Source organism: Rissa tridactyla, chromosome 8, assembly GCF_028500815.1.
Source record: "Rissa tridactyla isolate bRisTri1 chromosome 8, bRisTri1.patW.cur.20221130, whole genome shotgun sequence".
Classification (NCBI taxonomy): Eukaryota; Metazoa; Chordata; class Aves; order Charadriiformes; family Laridae; genus Rissa; species Rissa tridactyla.
Window position 1 is genome coordinate 5,915,620 of NC_071473.1, and position 12,304 is coordinate 5,927,923.

A 12,304-nucleotide genomic window follows, 5' to 3' on the forward strand; every position below is an offset into this window, starting at 1 on the left:
ATTCCATCTGGTTCCCCAGAATAGGATCCTGAGGAGCATTATAGGGTCAAACAGACAGAAGTCTTGGAGCCCGTACAACCTCCATCTCAAATATAACACTGGCAGAGTCCAGTTACTGACAGCTTCCTGAGACACAGCTAAATGAGCCTCCCAGGAACTCCAGAGCAATTGTTGCCTGTTTGCGCACTTCATTCGCCTACAGAATTACAGTATTGCATGAAAAACTGAGACTGAAAAGAGGTAAATAATCTGTTGAGCGTCTGCTTGTCAGTCTATTGTGAGCACTTCTATCATGTAGGCAGCCCAGCAAATGCAGTGTCTCATTATTCTAATCTACATATTACTTAAGCAAGCGGAACAATTAATCGTAGAAGAGCTGCAGCCTCTGGTACCTGAAGATAAAGATGAAAAGCATGAGCAACATGCAGAAGGTGGCTACGTTGTCCATTGTCTTCATCAGGACCACCAGCTGGCGACGGAGGGCGGGCATGAAACGCACCAGTTTCAGCACCCGGAGCAGCCGAAAAGTTCGTAGCACAGAGAGGCCGCCGTCCGACTGGCCGATGATCTCCCAGACACTGCAGGAACATCAGAAGGAGAACTATAAAGAGCAGTACTGCACTGTGAAAGCCCTGAGCAGGCTGGTTTCTAAGAGGATCACACCACTTAAGCCCTAAAGGTGTAGTTTATTTGCCTGCTACTTTCTTACTTCTGAAAAACACCTTCACTTCCCAGTTGTACAGACGCACGAGCCCATGCACAAACTACACCCTCTATAGCTGGTTTCTTGATTCTTTGATTCCCTTACTTTCTGCAGCTCTTCACAACACAGCATGTCTCCTGCTAGTCTGCATCGGTACAATCAATCACAAGCCTAGCCACTGAATATGGATCACAATTTTGTACAAGCTAATATCCAGAGGGATTTACATTTGATGGGGTGGGTTGGTTTGATCAGGCCACCGCCTGGCCTTTGTTCTGAGCCTCTATTGCTCCTCACTTCTCTGAATCAAAGGGACGGGCCAACTGAAGCCAAGAGCACTATCCTGGTTTACACCTTCTGCATCTGCCTTGACTTCTCTGCCCCAAATTACTAATTAAGGGCTGAACAGCACTGCTAGAAAGAATCCCAGCACAGAGAGGTGCTGTACAAGCTTCTCACACACAAGTTGTGAAATCCCCAGTTTAGACTTGGGATAGTGTTCCCCTGGGAGAGGACAGCAGAACAGTGCCCTCTCTTACCCTCCTGTTTGCCCTATTCCGGCCTGAGTTATGTGTTAATTCAGGAGATGCATGGCATGCTGCTGGGATATGGACACTCACAGTACTCCTTTCCCAGGACCAGCCATTCTGCACTTCAATGGAAAATTGACCACGGTGCCAGATGTGTGGCGTAAATAGACTTTGTTCTCCATCTGCCAGGTCCATTTACTTTGGACGGCCCTTCTAATGACAGGAATCTAAAAGGCCAGCATAATTATAGCCCATCATAACCAGCGAGCCCTGGATTAACACACGCCACGTCATTCCTGTTCCCCATCCCACTCCCCAACGCATCTGAGCCCTTGGCAGAAAAGCCACAGTGGAGAAAGAACTAGCAGTGACCTGATGACAACTATGATCCCATCAAAGATGTTGTACGGGTTCTTGATGTAGCCGAAGAGGCCAAAGGCAAGGAGTTTCAGGAGCATCTCCAGGGCAAACATGCTTGTGAAGACGATATTACTGATCTCCAAGGCGTTGGTCAACTCATCTGGCTACGGGGCAAAAAGCAACATGGTCAAACACATGCACAGAGGAAATGGCTAGAGGCTGGTATGTTCCTCCCGCTCTGGGATTTGTGCTAATGACGCACAAATGCTACATCTTCCCATGTTCCTTCCAGACAGCCATGGAGGCAGATAAGCGTCTGAGGGGAACAGCAGACAAGTCTCATGGACAGTCCCTGTGAGTATTACTGGAAACACAGAATCCCAGACCATTTCTGGAGCAGTTGCAGAACAATTGTAGCCAATACAGGGGCCCAAAAACCTAGAGCTATGCAAAGGAGAGGGCTTGTTCACTGCTGCAAGTTACAATTATCCAGGCAAATGGCTAGCATGGCTTGTAGGGCTTCGATTTCAACTTGCAATGTCAGGCTGTTTTTGTTTCACTAACCCCAGCAGAGCTTTATGGATACTGCTATATCCAAAGCAAGAGCACCGTCAACACAATACAGCCCTACTCACATACAAACAGAGCCCTTTTCTTGCAGAGATCTCTTAAAAGAATTAGGAAAAAAAAAATACCAGTGAAAGTCAGTAGGATCAACAGTTTTATCTCCCTTGAGATATTTATCTCCCTTTGGATATTGTCCCCCAAAAACCCCATGATGATTTTTCCTTCTGAAGTCCTGGTTAGTAACGTACAGCAGATTTTGTTTAAATGACAGCAGTATGGCCCTGAGTGTCAGGACTGCCTCCAGGATCAGCGTGGGTTTCTCTGAGCGTACAAGTCTGCATGCAGACATCCAAGAACTGATTTTTCCATGCTCCTCCTCTATCACCAGCACCAAATTACCTTGGGCTACAATCTCGCTTTTCAGACACAGCCTTAGATGTTCCTTTCCTGGGAAGCACAGCGATGTCTGCCCAGCACTCTGGCTCCAAAACGTGCCACAGCAGGGACCGATGCCAAGGTGGGATGAGGTTTGCTCACTTACTGGAGGTACTCCCTCAAACAGCACCAGGCTCTGCAATGCGCATTTCTAATGCTCAAGGCCTGTTCCTTTGCAAAAGAAAATGAGTCTTTTTCATTTCCTCAGTGTAATAATATTGTCTAGAAAAAGGTGTTATTTTCATATCTGACTCATCTCCTGACTGATAATAGCTTCCTTTATTCCCCATCCGTCATTAGACGCTGTGTTAAAAGTTGGCAGTTTCTTGGGGATGTTGTTGCATTATTTGAGGCTCTGAAGGGAGAAGACCGTTGTAATACTATGGCATTAAGCAACTCCATGCTCTGCAAACTCAATCCTTGGCAACTGAGTAAGAGGGTGAAAGAGTTAACTCGAATGCAGGAAGAGCCCACACACCCCCTACTATAGGCAGCGACAGTCTGTGGGCTGCTAATGAACCATCATTCATAGGCTAAATTACTTTATGCAATAGACTGTCTTTCGCTCAACCATTTGTCCAGGAGAATGAGCACTAAGAGCCTCAGTCCTCATGATTATAATCCATATACACTAATTACTAAGGGACACCAGGGGAAGGACCGTGCAATTTTCACTTCTTTAGTCTTGAGCAAGGGGTGGCCCAGATGGCTGCGCAGCGCACCTGAACACCACGATCACCGGGCTGCCCTCCTCACGCCTTCCTTGCTGCAAGGACGGCGATTCTCTCCCTAACGTCCGCTCTCCCCCATGCTACTCCCTTCCGTGACGATGCCAAAACAACCTGGGCAGGGGTCTTCCCTTTGCAATGAAAACACAGCTGAAGAAAAGGGCTGCTCTAGGATGGCATCGAACCAGCTCCCCCAGCAGAGACTGAGCCTGAAATAGCCCCAGGGGCTCCCAGGTGCCTGTCCCCCTGCAAACCCCAGTGGTGACAGGACACCACGCTTGCAGCGTCCTCGAGCTGTTTGTCAGGAGCAGCGTACGGCTGGCATGTTCAGTCTCCCCTCAGCCAGGGTTACGCAAGGGCATCCTGAACGAGAAGCAAAATAACTTGCTAAATTTTTGCATCCCTCCAGGCAGGACACCGAGGGCTCCATGGGACAGGATGTTCATGGCAGGCCGAGGCCGGCTCGTTAACGTTTTGAGGCTGGGAAATTAATTAACAATAATCAGCAAGGAAGCTGCAGCTTGGGCAGCTTTGAAAGGACAGAGTTGTTCTGTAGCACTCTCTGCTGGGAAACTGCTAGAGAACCTGCCCACTGCGACCTACAGGGCCTTGTTGTCTGCAATCCGGCAGCAGCCTCATCTGCTGAAGTAAAACTTACTTCAGAGTTCTCTGAGTTCACCTTGCTGCTGCCAGATGTGCTGCCAAGAGTCACAATTTTATCATGAAAACTGGGATAGCTGGTGATCATTTTAAAATCCCTAATCCTGGAGTTATGCCAGTACGACAAGACAACCTCAGGAGTCATTACCAAAAAAGTCAGTGTCCAGCCTGAAAAGCCTAAGCTGAACAAACTTAAAACCACCCTCAGGCAAATAAAAATAATTCTTAAGTTGCTATTCTCTAAAATCCCATGTTTTCCATGCCAACCCCAAGATATTTCTGCGGCCCTTTGGACATCCAGCATTGCAGTCAGTTAATCTACAGATATCATTGCTTGAATCAATCTGCCGATTTCCTTTGACAACTGGGTGTCCTTATTGCTTACTCGCCAGTACCGTAACTTTTGCTTCATCTATGAGTTCAGAGAGTGCAGAAGAAAAGCCGCAGCCATCTCTCAGCGCGAGGGAGGGAGGGCACAAGGAAGGGGGAAAGGAGAGGACAGGGAGGTGGCCCAGATGAGATCATCGATAGCTGTGATGAGGAGCTGATCCAGCAGATCAAGGTGACGGGGGGGACGCGCAGGCGAGGTTGACGGACAGCAGGCTGACACCGCAAAGCCAATCGTGCTTCAGACAAGAGATCTTCATTATCCTTTAGTGATCACATTTGGTGGTGAGGCAGAACTAATTCGATGACAAGGACTGCTGTAACGTGAGCCGTTTGGCACACAATCCTGCAGCGACACGGAGGCAGGACCCATTGGGCAAAGACAAGGATGGATAGCCCTGCATGCTGGCTAAGCTGCTGATGTGAGCTTTTGTATTATTAGAGTGGAAGCCGAACAGCAGATGAGCCAAGCATCCAGTGATACAGCCTTCAGATGTAATTACCTTCTTTCAACACCAACTGGAGCCTAGAAAACGGCCTGCCATAGATATTTTTATGGCTTACGAAATGGTTTGTTGCTTAGAGCACAATTCATTTCCCACTTCTCTCACTCCCTGATGAGCAAAGACCTAGGGGAGGGTCAAGGAAGAGGCACTTGTAAGACAAGATGGATTTGGCCATTCCCCTGGAGTCAGCCACTAGGAGACACTGTTGTTTTGTTCAAATGGAAGCCAACCCCACAGCAGGCATTTTTCCAGGAGCCTTTTTCTCTGGGAAAAACAAAATGTTGATTTGCTGAAAACAAAACTTTTCATGGCAAGGATTATTTTTGTCAAACTTCCTGGCTGGAAGAAAATGAAGTTGCAACAAAGCTTTAAAATTGCTGCAATGTCTTGTTTTGACCTTCCCAGAAAAGGAAATTTCAGGCTTTTTGCTTGAGATGTGGTTGTGTCACGAAATGCAACTTCCTTTCTAGCAAGGAATGGTTAGCAAAAGTTGTCATCAAAATGATGCACTTCGAACAGAGCAGTTCTAAAGTGGTATTTTTTGCTTTTTGGCAAATACTTTGCGAAGCTTAACAACTCTGACAGGGGAAACTACTTGCCCACCATAGGGCTCCAAACTGCAGCAGTGAAAACTTCCTTTTTCAAGTGACAGTGAGAGAGCATGACTCCTCATCAGCTTTGGATCTTCTCCACATCTTTTGCTGCTTCGATGACTGACCTTTACATTGGTCCAGGTTTTCAGAGACAGGCCAGGCCAAATGGAGCACGGCCAAATGGCAACCAGGTGGCACTGCACGAGGCCACAAAACGCCCAGGAATCCCTGTGGCGGATGCAATGTGGGAGATGGTAGTCAATGCTGTCCTGCTGGTACAAGGCTCCACAGTGCCAGCCATGGAGGCTGGAATGGAAACTGCCATGCTGGAGACGGTCAGCAAAAATGAGCATAGAGAATGGTTTAACCCACAAGTCCCACTGGCAGGTCCCAGGCAACGTTCGAAGAAAGCTTCAGATCCAAGTACAAATTTTATAGATTTTAGATTGAAATGAATCCTCATACTTCGGCTGCAGGAGTAAGTTTCCCACCATTCGAGAGAAGGGCAGAAACTGCACGGGATCAACTGGTAAGATTTCGGCAGCCTTGAATATGAGTTTAAAGTAACAGTTAGCCTTGACTCCAGGCAAAACATGTCCCAGGAAAGCACAACCACCTCTGCTCACTTTGAAGGCCATATTTATGCTGTGAAATATTTCAGTGAATTCAAAACCATGTTTTTATGAGGGACAAACCTCAAACGTTTCAGCAGTTCATTCTGAGTTCAGATAAACAGACAAAAAATCCTTTTCTAAATAGTTTGGGTCTGAAAACCTTGGAAGACTAGTCTCTTTCTGAGAATCTGATACTTCTGGTTTTAGCAAGATGAAGCGCAACCCCAGAGCCTTCCTGGATCAGGAGAAATTCAACAAAAGAGCAACCCATAACGGTCAAATTATTGATGGCTCCTACAAGCAGAGGATGAAGAACAGAAGTAGGACTTTGCAGCCTTAGGTTCTCTTTGTGCAACTGAATTTCTGCAGTTCTTCAAGGAAGTCACTATCTCTTTGTGCCTCTCTTTTTCCTCTCGCCTGTCTTCTACCTTGTCTTTTTTGATTGCTGCATCCACAACCACCTATTTTACAGAGCTTAGGTTCAATCACCAGCAGGATGGCACCATGCCTTGGCTAGGGCACCTTTTTGCTCTGATACCGAGTAGAAATAATCATACCTGCATCACACTGGAGAAAAGGGCTGTTAGGCACCTGGTCCCTCCCGCTGAACGAACAGGGAAGGAAGTTTCCAGTGTAAAAGATGTGCTTTGCTTCAGAAATTCCACCCCCCCGCCCCCGAGCCCAAAGCAGCCGTTCGACTCCTCCTGAACAGGGAGAGCTGAGGCTGGCAGAGCCGCAGAGGAGTGGTAAACAAATCCAGAACATTTAGTCTCATAAACATCCTTTGCACTTGTGTTGTTTTTTCTCTAGTCCTGCGCCTAAAGCTGTCAATGGGATTTTGAGCACTTGTTTATGTTGGCTTTTCTGCTTTATATTTTTAAGTTCGGTCTGCAGAGACTCTGACCAGGAAGAGCAGACATAATGAACTGTCAATTTGCGCTTTGCTTCCGGACTCTCCGTATTTTCTCTCCTCACCCCATTTTTGAGGGGTTGTCATTTTCCAATTACCAGCTATTCCATTGCAACGGATTTCACCTGTCTGCGGTCTCTGGCATCATCCCCATTTCATGGAATTAAAAACCAAAGGGAATGCGTAACAGAGGCAGGGAACTGGGGAGAAGGCATTCAGGCTAATTACAAAGAGGTGGACGAGGGAGGGAAAATCCAAAACGCACAACTTTTTGGATTAATGAACACAAACCATGGCAATTAGTGCAATTCTGGATAACTCACGCAGCATTAAGCAACTTTACTTTTTAGCATACCCATAGGTGGCAAAGGCATTTGCGAGCTGTGCGCGAGGACTAAAGGAGGGACTGCTCCTGGTACTTCCTAACAAAGAGGTAGAAACAGCCAAGCACAGAACAACATCCAGAATGAACAGGTCTAGCTTCAAGGACTTATTCTTCCTCCGGCATTTGTGCCCAGCCTGCTTCTCCTTCCAAATTCAGGCTCCTGCCATCCAGAGACCGGGCAGCGATGTCAGCTGTGGCTCTGCCTGATCTATGGTGAGGGCGTGTGAAGGCTCTGCTCCACCCTATTGAAAGGAAACCTAATTATGGGGATTTTCAAGATCCATTTCACACAGTAAGCCACAGGCAGGGTCAGGGTGGGAAGTCAAGAGTTTCTACTTTTCCACTGAAGGCTTTTCCGAGTGGCATCTCTGCATGCTGCACAGATACACAGGTGATACCAGGACACCCGGAGCCTCAGTCATGATGCAATAAGGGGACAGTCCCAGATAAAACATGCAAAGAGATACCATCCACAGTGCAACTCTCCTCTCACAGTGGAGGGGGAAGGTGGTCCCTCTCGGCAGCTCTGCCTTGCACTTCACTTTTTCATCTCATGCTGGACATCTGTGCTCACTCATCTAAGAGTCACCAAATCACCGCAACCAGCCACCCTCCAAGGTCCATCCCTGCCACAAGGTCTGCAAGCCAGAAGGAAGCCCTTTGCATCTCCAGTGCACATCAAATGCAGAGCAGGGAGCTATACTTGAGCTGGCTTTTCCTCTGCGGAGGGAGATTAAAGCCTGCTTGCTTTACTCACTGAGCCATACAGCCTCCTACATAACTAATCTGTTTAACTGATGGATTACTGGGCTCCATATTACATTTGTAGGGTTTACGTGCCACTGTGAAAGCAATCGTGAGATGAAAGCCAGTTTTCTGGGACAGATTAAAGTGATGGTTTGGGAGGGATTAGACTTTTTTAATACGAAATATTGTTCAAAAATGGTGGAAAATAGCTTAAATGAGTTTCAAGCACTGGCACCACGGGAGGGGAGCAAATCAATGAAATTGCTAAAGAGAGCTCAAAATTAAAAAATATTCCTCTAACTTCTTCTAAAAAAACAGACCATGTGTGGCCTGTGTGTCTAATACTAATATTACAGGCAGACTCCCAGTGCGCCGGGCAGTGAGCATCAGTCTGCAACCCTGGATCCGCGTGCCTGCCGAATATAAGATGAAGGGTTGGATAAAAATGCATGGGACTGTTGGAAGCTGGGTTTAACCCATCGAGAAAGCGCAGGGATCTCTAACCCACAGCCCGTCTCCTTTCTTTCCTCTCCTTGAAGGCAGGTGGTTTATCCCAGTCCTCATGGCTCCCAGTGGTCCCCTCCTCCCCACGCACCACAGCTCACCTGCATCTAGAATGATCCCCAACTCCTTGCACTCTTACAAGCTCAAACTTTGTATTTGAAACCCTGAGCTGTATTTCTTGCACACTCACTCCTCGGAAAACTCACATCGAACGCCAATTTCTTGCCCATACCTTTTCCTACAGCAAATTCAACTAAAGAGGAGCCCTAGTCTCCTCAGGCACGTTCTGCTCTTGGACCAGGAGCTATAACTAACAGTCACATCACAGGCATTTTGCTACAGAGCAAATTTTGGCCAAAGGACATGAAAACATCGGCAGCTTTTGCCCTCCTGGACACAAGCTCAGACCCCTCCGAAGTCAGCCCAGCAACCAGACGGCATGGGACAGGCCCAAGCTGAAGTTTCTTAAATGCTTAATGGACCGTATAGCAGAATCTGTCACCTCAAGCACCCGTGAAGCTATTAATTATTTATCCCGTCCAGAACAATGTAATCAGCCATCCAGCATGAGAGCACCTGGGGGCTGGTGTCTTCCCTCAGTCCCAGGCAGAGGAATTCTGTCCTGCCTCCCCCTGAACACTCCCTGCTCTACACAGCTGGGACACGAACAGCACGGATATCACTGCAGATTTACACTGGGATGCAGAAACAATGCAGTTAATTAGAGAGGGGCCTGTGTGTCCCTCCCCAAGCTTCTGCCCAGCTGGTGCGCAGGCTGAGCACTGGCAACCACCTTACTGAAAATAACGGCGCCTGCTTGAAACCCCAGGAAACGAGCAGCTCCAGGCACTCCAGGCAGACGGGGAATTTCACACCTGAATAAGAGCACGAGTGTCCAGGCTCAAGTGCTTTGGGAGCGCCTGCAGGCTCTGTCAATAAAGGCAGCCCTGGCTGGGCTGGGACACGGAACAAGCTTCCCACACCAGTAGTGACATGTAAGCGCGTAGCGTGGCTAAACTGCAATAACAAACACAAACATCCCCTGACCCAGAAACAGGTGAAGGAGAGAAGCTGCAACATCTCATAGTCAGGGACTCGAATACTGGAGCAGTTACGTGCAGAAGAGGCAAGGCTGCCCTAAACTCTGCAAGCTATATGCTTGGTTTTATTTACAGCTATTTCATGCTAATGACTCTGAAGCACTTTGGGGAAAGGTCCTCTTTGAGGGAGTTTAAAGAGCCAGAAGCTTGCAGCCAAAGCAGAGAGCTGTCAGGGAATGTAGGTGACATCTCGGAAGACTGCTAGCAAATGTGAAGGCTACATTTTGACCTTTATTTTTCTCCCCTTTTTTTGCTTGTCAAAGACCACATGGAATAATTCTGATATTTCTAAGGTAAGTAAACAAACCACCAAACCAACCAACCAAAAAAAACCCCAAGCAATTTAATACCTGGCTTCTTTCCTCCTCTGCATTCCCTGCCCTTAAAAAAAATGTAATAATAATGCATGTGGGCCGTTCAATTTCTACATTTGAAAATATTTCCTTTGTAAACCATTTTGATGTAGTTTATTTACTACAACATAGGACTCCTACTGTCTTAAAATCAACTTCAAACCAGTTTACTCAGTCTAGACTATGGTTCAAACCATGGAATTTGCCTCGATGTAACTTCTCTTACTAAGAAAAATGGTTCAGATGGTGCTTTCCCATGCACATGAGCATGAAGCTCATGTGCATGGGAAAGTTATTTATGCTCTCTGGCCTTGGAAAGGGACCAGGGACTTGAACCAGGATGCCCCAGCTCCTAGAAGGCTGCCCTGGTCACCAAGATGTTTGCTATTCTGAGGTGCCTTCTGCCCTGCGTTTGACAGCCAGACACCACAACCTCTCAGAACCAAAAGCCCTTCTCAGGAAGGGTTTAACTGTCATTAATGTCTCCACTAAAAGCTGTGGCTTTGATGAGTTTGTGCTTTCTGATGAAAAAAATGTTTTGCTGAGAGATTCCTAAATGAGCTCTACTTAAAAGTAGGCTAGAAACAGGAGAGAGAGATCTCCTCCTCATGCCTACTGATGAATGTTCACTCTCTGGCTTTGGAATTAAAAATGGAGAATTTATTCTCTCAGTCACCTCTACTCTCAGGTTTTATGCCTTCCTCTAAATGGGATCCTTCATGTGGAGCGATAACAATTTAATTGAAGATAGCCGATGGTAATTTTTCCTCCTTTCAATTGACCTACTTGATCTCCTAATGCTCTATGGAATTGCTTTTACCTCTCTGCTGTAGCATGAAAGTCACTGTTAATAATTACTTCCCCAACTGCAGAGGGCCAGTCAAATGCAAAATGCTCTGCTCCTTTCTGGAGCTGCAAATAGGGCATCAGTGGAGGAATGCAGCAAGCTGCATACAAGCGCGTTGTACTCCGGCATTAAAAAATACCCCACCACTAGAGTTAATGGTATCCACCAATGATCATATATCAAAGTCATGTACTGTCTGGGATTTTTGTGTGAATCCTTCAAGTTCACTTGGTACTGACTCCTGGCTGGGAGTGTTTTCTAAGGAAGAAACCTTGGCCACCACACTTCTGTCTCTTGCAACAAGAGCTACGGATCAGAGAGTTTGTTCTCTGGGATAATCAACTCCACTGTAGCTTCCTTCAGAAGCTTCCCAGGCAGAAGGTCCCACATGGCACAACATATTTGCAGTATTACTTTCCCATTTTCTCAGTTTCATTCAGCAAAATGCAATTTCATTTCAAGTGGCATAAATGCCACGCTGGATTAGATCAATTGCCGTCTTCTCCACCCTCAGGAGGAAAGGACCTGGGCACTCTGAAATGCTATCAGCAGTAGCATACAAAACTAAAGCTACTAGTCTTGAAAAGTAGGCCAATCAGCTGGATTATATCTTGATGGAGGATCACTTGTTCTGACAGATGGCTGAAAAAATAAGCCTTAAAATGAAAAAAAACCCAAACCCTATAAAATAACCCCCCAAACAAGGGCAGAAGTGCTCAGGTTTAGTTATTAAACAAGAAGCCACAGGAGGAGGAGGACAACTCTCCAGATAACAACCAAGGATGAATGCCTCCAGCAATACACCAAGAGCACTGTAATAGCTCACCTGGGGAGAGAAGCTCGAGTGTGGACTCTGCGAACCGGTCATCCCTGTCAGTACTAATACACTGATTAGTTTCACTGAAAAAGAAGAAAAATGGAAATATGCCTGAACTGAGGACAGCGAATGCCTAATCATTCCTCCAGCGTTGGATGCCAAGGGGAGCCACGATCACCCCTTCACTCTCAGCAATGCCGTGGCTGGTACATCGTTTAGGAGTACGCAGGAGAGCAGGTGTCCCACAGCACATGAGGAGATGCCTCTGGCAACTTCCCAACATTTCAGAAATGGACCTGTTACGTGTACCTCTTCCTTCTTCCCCTAAGCAGCTGCTAAATATGAGCAGGTTTCTCTCTGCAAGCAGACTGCCATCCCACCCCACATTGGCTTAGTTCATGTAAGAGCCTCTGGCAAAAATCCAAGGAAATTATACAGACTGAATCATTCCCATCCATATGCTGGTGGAGTCCTTCAAAGAACCAGCAGATCCGCGAGGCGTGACATCTCTTAGCAAGGCCTATGTTGACTCTCATCCAATGTATTTGGCTTATCCCT

General features: G+C 46.8%; 1 protein-coding gene across 3 annotated transcripts in view; it reads right to left on the reverse strand.

Annotated features, from left to right (window-relative positions):
• The window catches only part of CACNA1H (calcium voltage-gated channel subunit alpha1 H), a 252,900-nt gene that overhangs the window by 52,944 nt on the left and 187,652 nt on the right, over positions 1-12,304 (reverse strand). For all 3 annotated transcript variants that reach the window (XM_054211965.1, XM_054211964.1, XM_054211963.1), the window contains exons 11-12: positions 1,606-1,757; positions 393-578 (exon numbers count right to left, since the gene is read on the reverse strand). In XM_054211965.1, the coding sequence (XP_054067940.1) occupies positions 393-578; positions 1,606-1,757 (338 nt within the window). The remainder of the gene's footprint in view (positions 1-392; positions 579-1,605; positions 1,758-12,304) is intronic.